This window comes from Mobula hypostoma, chromosome 9 (genome assembly GCF_963921235.1).
Source record: "Mobula hypostoma chromosome 9, sMobHyp1.1, whole genome shotgun sequence".
NCBI lineage: Eukaryota > Metazoa > Chordata > Chondrichthyes > Myliobatiformes > Myliobatidae > Mobula > Mobula hypostoma.
In genome coordinates this window covers 7,205,450-7,223,578 of record NC_086105.1, presented here as the reverse complement: position 1 = coordinate 7,223,578, position 18,129 = coordinate 7,205,450, and the positions used below count along the sequence as shown (strand labels likewise).

Below are 18,129 nucleotides of genomic sequence, written 5' to 3'. Positions count from 1 at the left end.
CACCGCCTTATACAATTTCAACATAACATCCCAACTCCTATACTCAGTACTTTGATTTATGAAGACCAATGTACCAAAAGCTCTATTTACAACCCTATCTACCTGTGATGCCACTTTCAAGAAATTATGGACCTTTATTCCCATATCCCTCTCTTCTACCATACTCTTTAAGTGCCCTACCACCTACCATATAACACCTACCCTCGTTGGTCCTCCCAAGGCACAACAACTCACACCGATCTGCATTAAATTCCATCTGGCATTTTTCCAGCTGGTCCAGATCCCACTACGTCCCCAAACTTGGTGTTATCTGCAAATTGCCCAATCCAATTTATTTATTATCCCCCAGATTGTTGATATAGGTAACAAACAGCACACCACTAGTCACAGGCCACCAATCAGAGAATTTGAAAGTATCACCAGTCGTCTTGAATATTACAATGAAGATGAAGATATGTTGGATAAAATCGTTGATAGCATTGTGTGCAGGCAGTCTATTATCGACACTAGGTGCCTGCGCTGATCTTGTTCATTTACAGTAAATCAAAAGAATACAGCAGCTTCCTTACACTGGATAAATTCCTACTGTATTGTTCTAACTTTTCCTGTATTTAGTTTATATACATAATTTGTTACTCAGTTAAACTGTAGTTAATCTTTTTGTACCTTTTTAACTATTTTCATGAAACCAGCTATTTAGGACAGCCACTTAATTGGGCCGAAATATACTAGTCCCGATGTGTTTTTATACAATATGTTTAGATTAAATCAGAACCCTGAGAAAAATCTAGATAAATATTTCAACTTTTTATATTTCAGCTTCCAACTTAAGCTGATGTGTATTTACAGTTTATCTTGTATATTTCTTTTACAACTTATAGTTTTTTAAAGTATTGGATTACACGGCTGCCAAAAAAACAAATTTCACGACATATGCCAGCGATATTAAACCTGATTCTGTTTCTAATTATTTTGGCTTTGATCACTCTTTAGAACTCATTTATACCATTATCAATTAACTGTAACTTTTTCAAGCATTTTGCTGTGGGGATTATTTTGTTTTGTAATCACTTCATTTCTGATTTGCTGATGGTGATCACAAACTATAGCACTTTTTGGGGGAAAGGGGAAAAACAAACAACTCTATCAGCAACTTCAGAATTCAACTCCATGTTGTCCAGACGTCCACATAACAAAAAGTGATTTTATGTAGTTCTGTCATTACATAGAACATAGAATAGTACAGCACAGTACAGGCCCTTCGGCCCACAATGTTATTCCGACCCTTAAACCCTGCCTCCCATAAATTCCTCTATATACCTGTCCAGTATTCTCTTAAATTTCACTAGTACCAAGTATATAAATAATTCACAGCCAGTATTTCTGAAGAGAACAGGATACTGAAGGGTCTCAAAATATTGCAAAGTACCTCTCAACAGTCTGAATAGTTTGTGGCAACTACACATTAATATGTAAGGAGTGTCATGCCTTTGCATCACAACAAAACCATAATGATAAAAAATCTGAATAAAAGTAGTAGTTGGGGCATAACGGATATATTTGATTCCTTAAGATCTATTTAGACCGTTATAGCTTTGGCCATTCCACTTGCCTACTGTAATGTTGGTAAGGAGAAATTGACAATTATAAATTGGTCAACAGCACTAATGATAATAGATTCATTTTAAGCAGCTCAGAGTCCAATGGTAATTAGGGATTGAACAATTACCACATCCCCAAAAAATGAACAAAATAAGAGGAAAAAAAATTTTTTTCTCTACCAATCAACATATTAGGAGCATTCTTTTTTTGAAAGAAATTTGGGCCAAGACTTTGGAATCATATCAGCCATCAAGCAGAGGAAGAGATTTTTAAAGAAATTAACAAACACAAAAAAAAATGAAATATTGAAAAACTAATCTACCTCCATCATGTTTTAAGCCAAAAACAAAAAAGGCTGAAATGCTCTGTCAGGTCTCAATTACCCATCTATGGAGCACACAAATTTAATAAAATAGCATGATGTACAGAAAAAAAAAATCAGATAGCATTTGTCTACCCTGGCCCATTTATACACCACAGTAGGTTTAACAAAAAAAGTATTTATTGACGTACAAGTTTTAAAAGCAACTGTAACAAATACCTTAAATACAAAACAGAAAAATCCACATACAAAACAGATACACACCATTTCCTCCACATCATTGTTATATTTTGTACAATTCTGTTTCGAAAACTACAGTGCTTGCTCAGTGTTCTCAAGTTGGATTTAAATATGTCCATGTCAAAGTAAAAAAATCATTCGCCCAAGGTATAATTTAAAACTGAACGATTCACCATTCAGCCACAGAGAAGGCAATGCAAAGGTTTGTTTTATAAACAACTATACTGCTCTCAGCAAATCAGTCCTTGAAGACTTCCAGTTAAGTTAGTAAACATTTCTCAGCCTTCCTTTCCCTGGTCATCATCTTCAATCTTCTTGATTTCACTCTTTAAATAGTTGATTGCCTCTCGGCTTGCCTTCAATCTTTCTTTAAACTCTGCAATTTCAAAGCTAGTCTTCTTTTTGGCAGCTTCTAGCTTTTCTCTGGTCCTCACTTCAAGTTCTGCAACTAAGAAAAAAGTTACAGTGAAGTTCGTCTCATTTTAAATACTGAAAAGATATAGCACTGTTACTTACGTACACTTTAAAGCCCAGCAAAGAATTTTTCGATGAATTTATCAACAAACTTAATTGGAGTTTGAACTTACACATATCCTTTCAAAAATCATTTGGCATCAAACCAAAAAGCGCTAACATTTGGAAGTTCTGATATATATTGTCAGCTTTCGATGATGTAAGTTACATGTATGTCAGCAGTCACAATCACCGAACCTGGTTGTCCAAGCCAGCAGAGGAACTAACTGGCCCACATTACATCTGACCAGTTACTACATGTCATTGACAGATGCAAAACAAACTGCTAAGTGCTTTATTTATGAATCTGGGAATAGGAATAGGATAAGTAGGAATGGAATAAAAAGAAAATGAACACAACTGGAAGTATAATAACGCCATCAATGAAAATCAACTTGTTTGAGACTTTCACAATACAGATCCACCCGAGCTTCTGAATGGCCATTCGTATGGTCCACAGATACCAATAGTTATACAAAAGGACAGCATGACAGATTTACCAGCTGCTGCGGACTGCAGTCACATTTGGCTGCGTGGGAACTCAGTTTGCAGCTGCATTTCCAACTTTCAAAAAGTCTGGGTTATGAACAGTTCACAGAAATGAAACCCTGTCGTAATCAGGGGAAGATCTGTAGGACTAAAATGAAGAATATCTGAAGGTCTATATGTACTATCTATGTTGACTGTCGTGGGGTTCCTGAAATGTTTTGTTAAAATTTAAATTAATGGAATTCAAACCAATTTATTGAACTAGGATAGAGGCAGAGCAGTGGAAGAATTTGGATTGATGGGGAGTATTAATATTGAAGGATAAGGGTTAATGTAAAATTTAATTAAAGAAAAAGACAAATACAAGATTGTTCATGCTATAAAGATATCTTAAGTGCAAGTCATAAACTAGAGATGAACAGATTCAGTGAAAGGGCAAAACAGTTCAAAGATATTTCAATGTAGGTAAATTAATCATTCACTTTGAATCCAAAAAGAACATAAATTATTTTACAAATGGAGAAAAAGTTACAAGCAGTGGAAATTCTAAGAGATTTGGAAGTTCAAGTAAATTGTTATGGATAAGCGAAAAAATCTAATCAAAAAGGCAGCAAATAGAATGTTGCCTTTTGTATCTAGAATATAATGGTTTAGACCATAGTGTGCTATTCTGGGCATCATTTCTACCCAATCATATACACTTCAATGGCCACTTTATTAGTACACCTGCTTGTTAATGCAAATATCTAATGAACCAATCGTGTGACAGCAACTTACTGCATAAAAGCATCCAGACGTGATCAAGAGGTTCAGTTGTTGTTCAGACCAATCAAAATGGGGAAGTAATATTATCTCCTGGGACTTTCCCACACAACAGCCTCTAGAGTTTACAGAGAATGGTGTGATAAAAACAAAACAAAAAAAAAAATCCAGTGGGCGACAGTTCTGTGAGCGAAAACGTCTTGCTAATGAGGTTAGAGAATGGCCAGACTGGTTCAAATTAACAGGTAGGTGACAGTAACTCAAATAACCATACATTACAAACAGTGGCGTGCAGAAGACCACCTCTGAACAACACAACACCTCAAATCTTGACAGCAGAAGATCACAGGGTACTCCTGTACGCAATAAAGTGGCCACTGAGTGCCTAGGATGTAGCATCATGTAGATTTTATCTGTATTCCAGTTAAATTACAAGGAGGCTATACAAGTTTTGATTGCATTCTCTAAAAGTTAGAGTGATTTAATTGAAAGGGAGACTGGGTCTGCTGGACGGGGAGTCTAGAACTAACGAAGCTTTGACAAAAATGACACACAAGTCTTTCAGGTGCAAAGGCAGAGAGTAGAGACATTTGGAATTTTGTACCATTCAACTTTTGTTAATTGAATTTTATTAACTTTAAATCAGAGATTGACACTTTTCAATAAATTTAATGGTCAAAGGGGCAAGAATTAACCATTCTCTGCTTTAAGTTGTTCATCGTACAAGTTTTTTTCCCTATACACCTATCTGTTCATCCAGGTTACAAATGTAAATGGAGTAACTTCTTTCAAAAATCCAACACTCTTTACTTTGACTGTGAATAAAACATTGAACTTGCAACCCTTGATAGTAGAGGACACTACAGCTGTTTCATCTCAGCTAAGTACTTTACTGGACATAGTTTCAGGTAATGGGTTTGATATTTGAAGACACAATGGCATAATTGGTCGTCTTGTGCAAACATCGGTAACAAATGATTAACGAGATCTTACATTCAGTTTCATGCTTGTAGGCTCCAAGTGTCAGCTGTCGAGATGTTGTCAACAGTTGTTGCATCATTGCTGTAGGATCTTGGAAGATCTAGCGAAAATATACTTGTATATTAATATACTGACATACAAATATAGGTAAATTAATAGACATATATTAATAAAACATATGCACTCTTTAAACAAATGTTTGTTCTGCACCTTCACAAATACTTCCAGAATAGTACTTCCAGGGTCACAGGAAGCCACCTGGCCCATCAATCCCTTGTGGCTATGTAGGACAATCCAGCAAGTCCCATTCAATCCTGTAGCACAAGTTCAGTTTCTTCAAGTACTTCTGATTTCTTCTGTTTAAAATCATCAATCACCTATTCTTCCACAACACTTTTTACCTGTTCTAATTCTCCCATTAATATTTTTTGATTCCAAGTAAAATAATCCCATTCTCTCTAACCTAAACTAATATCCATCATCCCTGGAACTGGTGTGGTAAATCTCCTCTATATCCTCCCTAGGACCTTCTCGTTCTCCCTTAAAGTGCAATGACCTGAATTGGACGCAATAAATTCATGACAGCCTAACCTGAGCTTTAACAATTTGGAATTATATTCCTGAATACCTCTACTTGCAAAGCAAAAGATTCCTTATGCCCTGTAAACAACTCTCATAATTATATCTTATTTTAGTACTGTCCAATACTCTCAATTATGAACATTATTCTTCCTTTCTACTGTTATATGCGGGTACCTGCCTGTTTATTTTAAATCCTCTCCCACTACACTAGCAAACCCAAGTAATTGGCGTGATCCAATTTCTTCAAGCTGATAAAATTAAGACATCAATGTGCAATTTTTCAAGGCTTTCACTTCAACAGCCTGTAAACTATTACGATCGGCCTTTAATTTGGATGCATTATAATCTTTTATCACCATTTCAATGAAAATATATGGTCACAGATGTCCTTATAGAAGTTCCTTGTGCTTACCATTTCATCATAAAACTCGGAGACCACTGTCTTTTTGCCCAACATCACATTACTATCAGACTGAAACAGCTTTAGCAAGTGGTAGAGAGTTACCTGTTTAACAAGAAGAGAACAGGAAGCTAAACAGTTACCGAACACTTGAATTATGATTTGTTTTATGTTACCACACAAAGAGGAGGCAAAATACTCTGAACCATTCTTCTTGTTGCCAGAATTTAAGACTGTTTAAACCAAATGATACAAGAATTAAGGGCAGGGATTATTATCCTTGAGCACAAGATACAAAGAGATGCAGATATTGACTTTGTCCTGTACATTGAAATATTCAGTGAAATGCATCGGTTGGCATCAACGATTCATACGGTCTGAGGATTGAGTTGGGGGCAGTCCACAAATGTCATTACGCTTCTGGTGCCAACGTAACATGCCCACCCTTCACTAACCCTTGCGTACGCCTTAGGAACGTGGGAGGAAACACATATGGCTATAGTGAGAGCATATAAATTCCTTACAGACAGCAGAGAGAATCGAACCTGATCAGTGATATCTGGTGCTGTAAAGCAATTGCACCAACTGCTATGCTACCGTGCTGCCCGAAGACAAAGGATAATTTCCTTAACCACAGTGTGCAGTTATAATCTACAACTCACTGCTGCAAAGGAAACAGAGTTTGTCAGGGTTTTCCAAAGGGAAATTGGACAAGAACATTAAAGAATGATTTGCAGGGATTTGGGGGGAAAAAAAAACAGGGAACACTAATGACAAAATCATTCTACCAAGAGCTGGCACTGTGCAGTGTGGTTTGCCAGCTGCACAGAACAGAACAGGAAGGACTTCAAAAGAAGGCTACTTGTATTTCAAAGGATCCCACTCATCCTGGACATCACCTGTTTTCCCCTCTACCTTCTGGGAAGAGATACAGAGCATTAAGGACGAAAACAAAGAGACTCCTTAACAGCTTCTACCCACAAGCAGTGAAATGTATAACACCTCCTTCCCTTCTCCTGCCCCCCTCCTAAGACGGCGGCAGCTAAATGCATCACACTTCCAGGAACAGCAGGTGTGCAATAGTCCTACCCCCCCATCCATATATTATTAATTTTGGACTGCACTCCTAATGTTTTAGAGTTTATTTTATGTATATATTCTTTGTCATGCTGCAAAACGTTGAGCTGCTAAACTGTGTTTCATTGCTCCACAACAATGACAATAAAGATATTCTATTCTATTCTAAATTGAATGTCTGCCTTCTGGGCTGTACTATGAAAGCACTGAGTACATAAACATGTCTAAATACTGAATACTTAAAGAGTAAAATATCTCTAGTTGTAGTCTCACCCAACCTCAGTGGAAAAAGCCTGCTTGTATTTACCCTACCTATACCCTTCACAATTTTGTGTATGTCTTTCAAATCTCCCGTCATTCTCTGATGCCCTAGGGAATAAAGTCCCAATGGATTCAACCTTTCCCAGGTTCTCAAGTCCTGGCAACATCCTTGTAAATTTTCTTTGCACTTTTCCAATCTTATTTATATCTTTCCTGTAGGTAGGTGACCAAAACTGCACACAATACTCCAAATTAGGCCTCACTGTCTTATACAATTTCAATATAACATCCCAACTCCTGGACTCAAAACATTGATTTATGAAGGCCAATGTGCCAAAAGCATTCTTTACGACCATACTTACCTGTAACTCCACCTTCAAGGAATTATGGATCAGTATTCCCAGATCCCTCTGTTCTACCACACTCCTCAGTGCACTACTACTCACCAGGTAAGTCCTAGACTGGTTTGTCCTCCCAAAGTGCCACACCTCACACTTGTCTGCATTAAAATCCATCTGCCATTTTTCAGCACATTTTTCCAGCTGGTACAGATCCTACTGCAAGTTTTGACAGCCTTCCTCACTGTCCACTAAGCCCCCAATCTTGGTATTATCTGCAAATTTGCTGACCCAGTTTACTGTATTAAGACCCAGATCATTGATATAGTTGACAAACGACAACAGACGAAGCACCAATCCCTGTGACACACCTGCTAGTCACAGGCCTCCAGTCAGAGAGACAACCATCTACAACCACTCTCTGGCATCTCCTGAGAAGCCAATGCTTTTTCCAATTTTCTAGCTCATCCTGAAACCCATGCAACTGAACTTCCTTGACCAACCTCTCATGCAGGACCTTATCAAAGGTCTTGCAAAAGTACACCTGTTGTCCTGGTAACAACTTCGAGAAACTCTGTAAGATTAGTTAGAAACGACAAAGCCATGTCGACTATCCCTAATCAGTCCTCATCTATCCAAATACCTATATCTCCGGTCACATAGAATACATTCCTATTACTGAGCCACGACCGATGTCAGGCTCACCAGCCTATAATTTCCTGCCTTGTTTTTAGAACCTTTCTTAAACAATGGAACAACATTAGCTTTCCTCCAATCCTCCAGCACCTTACCTGTGAAGAACTTTTAAAATATCTCTGCCAGGGTCCCTGCAATTTCTGCAATAGTCTCCCACAGGGTCCGAGGAAACTTCATGTCATGTCCTGGGGATTTGTCCACTCTAATTAGGAGACTGAGCTACAATGGCACGAGAGAGTGGCTTCTTCAAGCTCACCTGCGGAAACAGCTTAATTTCTACCTTTAACGGCTCTCTTTTCCTTTTTCAAGGTGGATGGGGTTCTGTCAGTGCGTTGACCTGCAGCTGCGCTCAAACTGTGGCTCTATACCGTGATGGATCCCGCTTCCAGGGCTCACCAAACGGCCGTTTTTCAACATCCCAAGGGCCTATCCTAGAAGACAAGTGCGCCTTCAGGGTGTTGAGGCTTTGTGGCCCCGTGGATGAGCTGATTCTATGTTAGTGTCGCTTAATGACTTTTGGAGGTATCTGTCCTCAGTGAATCACTCTCTCTCTCTCATTGGTAGGAGAGAATTTGCAGCTGATTCTCGAGTCAGAGAACTCAGGCAAAAAAAAGCGACACGCCAGCTTTAACATCACAATCAGCGAGTTTTTTTTTATTGTTTAGTTAGTCTCCCCTTTCACTGTGTGACACCTCTCTGCTCCTTATTCCGGGGGGGGGGGGGGAAGAGGGAAGAGAGGGAAGAGGGGGGAGGGAGGGAGGGAGGGAGGGAGGGAGGGAGGGAGGGAGGGAGGGAGGGAGGGAGGGAGGGAGGGAGGGAGGGAGAGAGAGAGAGAGAGAGAGAGAGAGAGAGAGAGAGAGAGAGAGAGAGAGAGAGAGAGAGAGAGAGAGAGACAGACAGACAGACAGACAGACAGACAGACACACACTGTGGCAAGTCAAATTGTTGGTTCAATGATTAGTTTTTGTTATACAAAAGTTCTATTTTAACTTCATCAGTCCACAGGATGTTTCCAAAATGCATCAGGCTTGTTTAGATGTTCCTTTGAACCTTTTGAATAAAACTTTTTGGCCGCAATAAGCAAAGGTATGTTTGGAGAAAAAAGGGTGCAGAATTTCATGAAAAGAACCCCTCTCCAATTGTTAAGCACGGGGGGGTGGATCAATCATGCTTTGGGCTTGTGTTGCAGCCAGTGGCAAGGGGAACATTTACTGGTAGAGGGAAGAATGAATTCAATTAAATACCAGCAAATTCTGGAAGCAAACATCACACCATCTGTAAAAACGCCAAAGTTGAAAAGAGGATGGCTTCTACAACAGGATAATGAACCTAAACATGCCTCAAAATCCACAATGGACTACCTCAAGAGGCACAAGCTGAAGGTTTTGCCATGGCCCTCACAATCCCGACCTAAACATCATTGAGAATCTGTGGATAGACCTCAAAAGAGCAGGGCATGCAAGATGGCCCAAGAATCTTACAGAACTTAGAAGCCTTTTGCAAGGAAGAATGGGTGCAAATCCCCCAAACAAGAATTGAAAGACTCTTAGCTGGCTACGAAAAGCGTTTACAAGCTGTGATACTTGCCAAAGGGGGTGTTACTAAGTACTGCCATGCAGGGTGTCCAAACTTTTGCTTTGGGCCCTTTTACTTTTTTGTTATTTTGAAACTGTAAAAAATGAAAATAAAGAAGTTTTCTTGCTTAAAATATTAAAGACATGTGTCATCTTTAACTTTATGCCTTTTGGAAATCAGTTCATCTTTTATTCGCTTAGCTATTCACAGTAACAGAAATTTTGACCAGGGGTGCCCAAACTTTTGCATGCCACTGTAAGTTGAGAAAAAAGAATAAATTTCCAAAATTGAATTTATAAATAATTTTGTTACCAAGGGTTTTTCCGAATACATGTACATAAGGAATTTCAGTTTCTTACCGGTCTTTCATTTGGATCTATGAAGAAGATTTTGATTATAATTTCAAATTCACCCCATCCAGTTTCTGTGATTTCATATGGAGGCTTGGTAACAACTGTCGAGAAAAAAAAAATTTAAAGTATAGATAACTGAAATATTCAACACGTATAGTAAAACTGTACAGCTATTTCAACAGATCTGTATTTCTGTAATTCCATTAAATCCTTACAATGGTACTCTTTCCAAATTGTGTTCCTATGTGTGGCCAATAACAGCAAGGTAATATTTAATTCTTATCTTGAACTGCACAAGGGCATGTAAAGTGAACCATAGAGCAGGTCTGGATTCATATGTAGGTTAGATCTTCTCCCTGGAGAGCTGCAGTAAGCCACATGACACTACCTTACAAATGATCAATCTGAATTCAATTTCCTTTCTACAGTGGAACTAGCGCTCACTAGCTCTGGATCTGAAGTTCAATCTCCCAACCATATGTTCAAAGCACTCAACATGTCAGAAACAACCTCCTTCATACTGCCTTTTACATTTAGATTGTAAGGGATCAATTAAGTCTTATCTTTGAATGACAGCCAAGTTAAAGTATATGCCAAGTCTGTAATCTATGCTATTTTTGTTTATTAAAAAGTGCAATTACAAAGCTGCTTGAGGTTCAGTATAGAGTAACTTCTGATGATACAAAGTAGATCTTTCGATTGTGATCAGCTTTATTTTTCTACGTAGTTCTTAGAAACAACTGGATGACATTCTTTTTGTCTTTGTTATGCTTCACTGGTGAAATCAACATGTTGACACTGCTGCTAGAAGCAAAGCTTGGGCATCCTGAACACCCCATGTCACAGCAAGCTTAATTCTGCTTGACAAAGAAAAATGATCAATGTGCTGTTCAATCATCTTCCAATATCCACTCAAAGAATCAATTTCCAATTTCGTTGAACCCCAGGTAGGTCCAACATTTTGATGTTGTTTATACAATTTCAGTAAGTATATTTTAATAACAATTTAAAATGCTTTCTTTTCCAAACCTACCTCGTAGAGGGTTACCATAACTCTCATGTAGCTTGAACTGAATTTTCTTCACGTATGCAGACATATCCTTAAAAAAAACACATATTTACTTTTCACCATGAGTTTTTATAGAGAAAAAAATAAAAGCGAGAAAATGGATATTAGAGAATTATAGCATCATTGAATCCGTAATCTACTGACATTCACGTGAGATCACCAAGCCAAGGCTAAGACAGCTTTCCAAGCCAATGACTTTACTGATCGAAAAAGGTGGCCATGTTAATCAGAACAAGTTTGATAATCTCAACTTTTGACTATTTTCATTACACCAAGACACTAACTTTAGACACAAGCACTCACTGAAACCCAATTTATGAAAGAAAAATATTTAGTTATATTTTTATAGTTTGTACATCCAATTGGCTGAAAAATGAAATGTGCCGTTCATGTGCACTACAAAATTCTTAAAATTCCACGTCTTAAGATTATGAATTTAAATTAAAGTCCCATTTTAAGGAAATATATTTTGCAAGGAAGGGAGACAGCTGTTTCCAGTTAACTGGGGCAGCCACTTATCTTAAAGAACAAAAACAAATCAAGAAAATTGCTGTGATTCTCTTTGTTAATTTGGGACACTCTGCCGCTTAACTGGGACAGGAGACTGTTGCTGAATAGTTTCTAGCTAGCAACAGTTGCATGCACTTTTGAACTTTTTGAAATTTCTCCCTGTTTATAATATAGTCTACACCTTTATTTCTTCTACCACAGTACATGACCACACACTTCCCTCCACTATATTCCATCCGTCATTTCTTTGCCCATTCACCCAATCTGTCTAGTCCTTCTGCAGACTCCCACAACCTCCATCTATCTTCGTATCATCTGCAAACTTGGCAACAAAGCCATCAATTCCGTCACGCAAACCATTGAAATATAACGTGAAAAGAAGTGGTCCCAACACCAACCCTATGGAATATCATCAGTCTCCAGCAGCCGACCAAAAATGGCACCCTTTATTCCCACTCTTTGCCTCCTACCAGTCAGTCAATCTTTCCTGTAATACCTCATCTTAAGTAGCCTCACATGCAGCACTTTGTCAAAGGCTTTCTGAAGAGCCAAGTAAACAACATCCACTGACTCTCTTTGGTCTATACTGCTTATTATTTCCTCAAAGAATTCCAACAAATTTCCCTTAAGGAAAACATGCTGACTTTTGCCTATTTTATCATGTGCTTTTAAGCACCCCAAAATCATATCCTTAACCATCAACTTCAAAAACCTTCCAACCAATGAGGTAAGGCTAACTGGCCTATAACTTCCCTTCTTCTGCCTCCCTCCCTTCTTAAACAATGGAGTGACATTGGCAATTTTCCAGTCCTCCAGAACATTCCAGTACTGATCTTGGTGCCCCTCGTATCCTGTGGCATAGTCATACTTTATTGATCCCGGGGGAAATTGGTTTTCGTTACAGTTGCACCATAAATAATAAATAGTAATAGAACCATAAATAAATAGTAATTTTATGTAAATTATGCCAGTAAATTATGAAATAAGTCCAGGACCAGCCTATTGGCTCAGGGTGTCTGACCCTCCAAGGAAGGAGTTTGATGGCCACAGGCACAACTCCTTTCTGCCAGCACTGACAGAAGACTTCACGCAGCAGATGCAGCAGGGTTGTCATGCATTGCGTGATTAGGTCTAGGGGAAATTGCATTATTGCCCAGTGCCTTCCCTGAGGCCAAGCTGCCGATGGCCCTGCTGAGCTCGTTTAGGGTTGGCTCTGCATCCAGCTGTTCCATGGACAGAAGGCCCTCAATGACTATCAGGGCTGAGATGGTGACAACGTTTACTATGGAGTAGCGGCCAAAACAACATTTTACCCATGATTTTCCCTCTCTGCCAACTCCAGGAAAAAAGTGCCGAGAACAAAAGAAGCTCTTCTACTTATGTTTATTAATCTCACCAAGGCATTCAGCTTGGTCAGCAGAGATGGGCTCCTTCAGATCCTCTCCAAGGTAGGCAGCCCACCCAAGACTACAAAGCATGAAAAAAATCCTTCCACAACACCACAAAAGGGTCTGTACAGTACAACGACAAGTCCTTTGAAGTAAGCAAGGTTGTGTTCACGCCACAAGGCTCTTTGGGATCTCCTTTGCCCTTCTCCTGAAGCATGCATTTGGCACTGCAAGAGGAGATCTACCTCCGCACTAGATCAGATGGCAGGCTTTTTAACCTCGCCTGCCCAAGAGCCAAGACCAAAGTGCACGAAGGCACGATCAGAGACGTGCTGTTTGCTGATGATGCAATTGTTGCAAACCACATTCCACAGCACCTCCAGATGGATCGTTTCTCTCAGGCCTTGATGGAATTTGGTTTGACAAATGTTTTGGGACAAGACGCGGAGGCACCAACAGTCATTACCATTGATAACTAAAAACTGGCTGTTATTCTTCAGTTCCCATACCTGGGGTCCATCATCAGAGACAACCTCTCCTTGGACAAATCAACAAGCACATTGGGAAGGCTGCAACAACTGTAACAAGGCTTGCCTGCTTCACCACATGAGTCTGCGAGAACTCAAAACTCTCAGCCAAAACAAAAATGGCAGTGTACAACGTTTATGTCACCAGCATACTGCTGTACGTCAGTGAGACTTGGACCAGGAGGGAAGACTCAACAGCTTCTATCTAAGGTGCCTTTGTCACATCTCAGAGGGACAGAGTATCCAATGTGCTGGCCTTCCTAGTGTGTACACTCTGCTCAGACAGTATAGGCTGCACTGGCTGGGCCACATATGCCGCATTCCGAAAGGCATCCTCTATGGTAGATGGCTTCAGACCAGAGAACTGCTGCCTATCTGCAACTGCGCTCCAAGGATGCCCGCAAGCAGGACATGAAGGCACTGGACATCAACACAGAGCCCTGACAGAAACTTACAGCCAACCACACCAGGTGTAAAAGCACCCTGAAACAACACGTTAAGTCAGGCAAAGAAAAATTCCTGAAAACGGCAGACCAACGCACACTGCATCTCCAGCAGAGCTGAGATCAGTTAATTGGTAATATTTGCAGTGCTCTAATGTGTACTGTATTTCAATTAGATACATAATTGTTTCTCAGTTAAACAGCAGTTTGTCTTTTTTTTTTATACGTTTTTAACTATTTCAATGAAACTTTGGCTAATTGAGGCCGCTGCTTTACTGGGCCAAAATGCACTGCTCTCAATATTTCCCAATTAACCAGAACTTGTGGAATTTGTTACCAATAGGCAGGTTGTTGGGTGTATTTAAGGCAGAGATTGATAGATTATTGATTGGACACGGCATCAAAGGTTACATGGAGAAAACTGGGAAGTGGGGCTGAGGAGGGGATAAAAGGATCAGTCACAACTAAATGGTAGAGCAGACTCAATGGGCAAATGGCCTAATTCTATTCCTATGTCTTATCGCCTTACACACACACCCCTCTTACAGTAATTTACGTTGTTAAAACTTTGAATTGCAATGTACTGCTGCCACAAAACAACAACAAATTTCACAACACAAACAGTGATATTAAACCTGATGCTGATTCCAAAGGTGCACAATGACCAAATCAAAGCTGCACTCACTTCATTTCGGTAAGGTTTGACGTAAACTGTCCACTGATGAGTATGTCCATCCTCCTCTCGCTTCTTTCCAAAATAACGAGCAACATTTCCAAAGACGATTGGCTTCACTATTGTCACACCCTGTAGAAGTGTTTAAGAAAAATTTTAAAATGTCTCTGAATGCTTCATGAACCTCCGGAAAATATTTAGATTTTAAAAGTAGCATTTTGATTGGTACAAGTGCTAGATGTGACATTTTAGTCAGTTAAACCAGGGCAGGACTAGCACAGAAAACAGTAAAGCGCTAGAGACCGTTATACAACAGAGACCATATACACAAGAGATTTTACAGATGCTGGAAATTCAGAGCAACACATACATAGATTTAATTTTGAAAGAGTACGTCGGTTTAGGGCATATTTGCAAGATGGTTTGAGTCCTTACAATGAACTGTATGATAGAAAAATGCTTGAGGCTATGCAGTCAAGCAAGCCTTCCGTATCAGCCACAGCAGACGACGAACCTCGAGCTTCGACATCGAGGCAGGCAGACATAAAAGATGACCTGCCTGCCCTGATGGAAACAGACGACACCTCAGTGTCCCACCACCCCAACCTCCGGGCTGTGGACAGATACCAATCCGCGAAGAATGCGGCGGTAGCCAGGATGCACCCAGCACATCTTTAAGAAAAAAAGCCAAAATAATCAAGCTAATTAATTAGGTGCCGCCTGGCACGTAAATGTCGGCCCAGATCAGAGGTGATTGCCGATTGCGTCGCCTCTGATCTGGGCCAACATTTAAGTGCCGGGTGGCACCTAATTAATTAGCTTGTTTATTTCGGCTTTTTTCTTAAAGATGTGCTGGGTGCATCCCGGCCACCGCTGTACCCCTGCGTGCGGATCGGTATCAGTTCGCTGCCCAGAGGGTGGGGACCACTGCACCACCCCAACCTCCGACGACTCAGCCTAACACACCATCATCAGTGTGCTCTGCGCTGTCTTACCAATTCCGGTAAGCGATACTACACTGTACTTACATTATTTCTACTTTATATCGGCTGTGTATTTTTACGTGTTATTTGGTATGATTTGGCAGCTTCATAGCTTAAAGGTTACTGGAGAGAGTGTTTCTGCCGACAGCGCTTGTGCCATGTTCTTACCGAGAGCGCTTGCGTGAGATTTGCGCTACGGAGAACAGTGCAGGCAATGATTGTAGAGAAGTATTTCTACTTTATATAGGCTGTGTATTTATCATATCATTCCTGCTTTTATTATATGTTACTGTTACTTTAGGTTTTATGTGTTATTTGTCATGATTTGGTAGGTTATTTTTGGGTCTGTGAACGCTCACAAATTTTTCCCATATAAATTAATGGTAATTCCTTCTTCGCTTTATGACATTCTAGCTTACGAACCGTTTCATAGGAACGCTCTACCTTCAGATGGCAGGGAAAACCTGTATCTACTGTTCTACCATCATCAATGTGTTTAGTCACATCCTCAAAAAATTCAATCAGGCTCATAAGGCACGACCTGCCTTCACAAAGCCATGCTGACTATTCCTAATCATATTATGCCTCTCTTAATGTGCATAAATCCTGCCTCACAGGATTTTCTCCATCAACTTACCAACCACTGAAGTAAGCCTCACTGATCTATAATTTCCTGGGCTATCTCAACTCCCTTTCTTGAATAACGGAACAACATCTACAACCCTCCAATCCCCCAGAACCTCTCCCATCCCCATTGATGATGCAAAGATCATCGCCAAGAGGCTCAGCAATCTCCTCCCTCACCTCCCACAGTAGCCTGGGGTACATCTCATCCGGTCCCGGTGACTTATCCAACCTGATACTTTCCAAAGGTTCCTGCACATCCTCTTTCTTAATATTTACATGCTCAATCTTTTCAGTCCACTGTAAGTCATCCCTACAATCGCCAAGATCCTTTTCCATAGTGAATACTGAAGCAAAGTACTCATTAAGTACCTCCGCCATCTCCTCTGGTTCCATACACACTTCCACTGACCTTTTCTCTCACGTCTTATCCTCTTAACATACTTGTAGAATGCCTTGGGGTTTTCCTTAATCCTATCCACCAAGGCCTTCTCATGGCCCCTTCTGGCTCTCCTAATTTCTTTCTGGAGCTCTTTCCTGCTAGCCTTATAATCTTCTAGCTCTCTATCATTACCTAGTTTTTTGAACCTTTCGTAAGCTCTTCTTTTCTTCTTGACTAGAGTTACAACAGCCTTTGTACACCACGGTTCCTGTACCCTACCATCCTTTCTGTCTCATTGGAGCGTACCTATGCAGAACTCCACGCAAATATCCCCTGAACATTTATCACATTTCTTCTGTATATTTCCCTGAGAACATCTGTTTCCAATTTATGCTTTCAAGTTCCTACTTGATAGCCTCATATTTCCCCTTACTCCAATTCAACGTTTCTCTAACTTGTCTGTTCCTATCCCTCTCCAATGCTATGGTAAAGGAGATAGAGTTGTGATCACTATCTACAAAATGCTCTCTCACTGAGAGATCTGACACCTGACCAGGTTCATTTCCCAATACTAGATCAAGTACAGCCTCTCCTCTTGTAGGCTTATCTGCATATTATGTCAAGAAACCTTCCTGAACACACCTAACAAACTCCACCCCATCTAAACCCTCACTTAGGGACATGCCAATCAGTATTTGGGAAACTAAAATCTCCCACCACAACAACCCTGTTATTATTACACCTTTCCAGAATCTGTCTCCTTATCTGCTCCTTGATGTCCCTGTTACTATTGGGTGGTCTATAAAAAACACCCAGTAGAGTTATTGACCCCTTCCTGTTCCTAACTTCCAACCACAGAGACTCCGAGGACAATCCCTCCACTTTTTCCACATCCGTGACACTATCTCTGATCAGCAGTGCCCCCACCTCTTTTGCCTCGCTCCCCGTCCTTTCTGAAACATCTAAAGTAATCTTCAATGTGCAAAGAATCTTCATTCAGCACAAGGCAAGTTCCATAAAACCAAGAGGAAAATTGTAAACTGAAAATTTTGCAACTGCTCAATGCATCATAGCAGCAACTGTTTCTATCTCAGGGGATTCTACTGAAGCAGCTCATTTCTGAATATTTATTAAAATGTTCACAAATTAACCTGAAATGTGTATCAGATTTTAAACAGAAGATTTTTGCCTTTGCAAGTTTACTTAATGTGACCATACTATCAAAAACTGAAAATAAGAAAATACCCCTTATTCCTTGTTTAAAAAGAACGGCCATCTACAAATTGGATGCCTATTTTACAAGGGATAGTGCCAGACATGCATCTTATCTATAGGCGAG

At 39.9% G+C, this 18,129-nt stretch overlaps 1 protein-coding gene across 2 annotated transcripts in view; it reads right to left on the bottom strand.

Moving 5' to 3' along the window:
• Positions 1-1,212: 1,212 nt before the first annotated feature.
• LOC134351480 (YEATS domain-containing protein 4) overlaps positions 1,213-18,129 on the bottom strand; it is a 74,006-nt gene continuing 57,089 nt past the window's right edge. Inside the window, exons 2-7 of one of the 2 annotated variants that reach the window (XM_063057688.1) lie at positions 14,814-14,933; positions 11,225-11,291; positions 10,198-10,292; positions 5,904-5,996; positions 4,922-5,009; positions 1,213-2,612 (exon numbers count right to left, since the gene is read on the bottom strand). In XM_063057688.1, coding sequence (XP_062913758.1) covers positions 2,443-2,612; positions 4,922-5,009; positions 5,904-5,996; positions 10,198-10,292; positions 11,225-11,291; positions 14,814-14,933 — 633 coding nt within the window. In that variant the 3' untranslated portion in view covers positions 1,213-2,442. Of the gene's footprint in view, positions 2,613-4,921; positions 5,010-5,903; positions 5,997-10,197; positions 10,293-11,224; positions 11,292-14,813; positions 14,934-18,129 lie in introns of those variants that run through there. The other variant, XM_063057686.1, reaches the window with a different exon arrangement.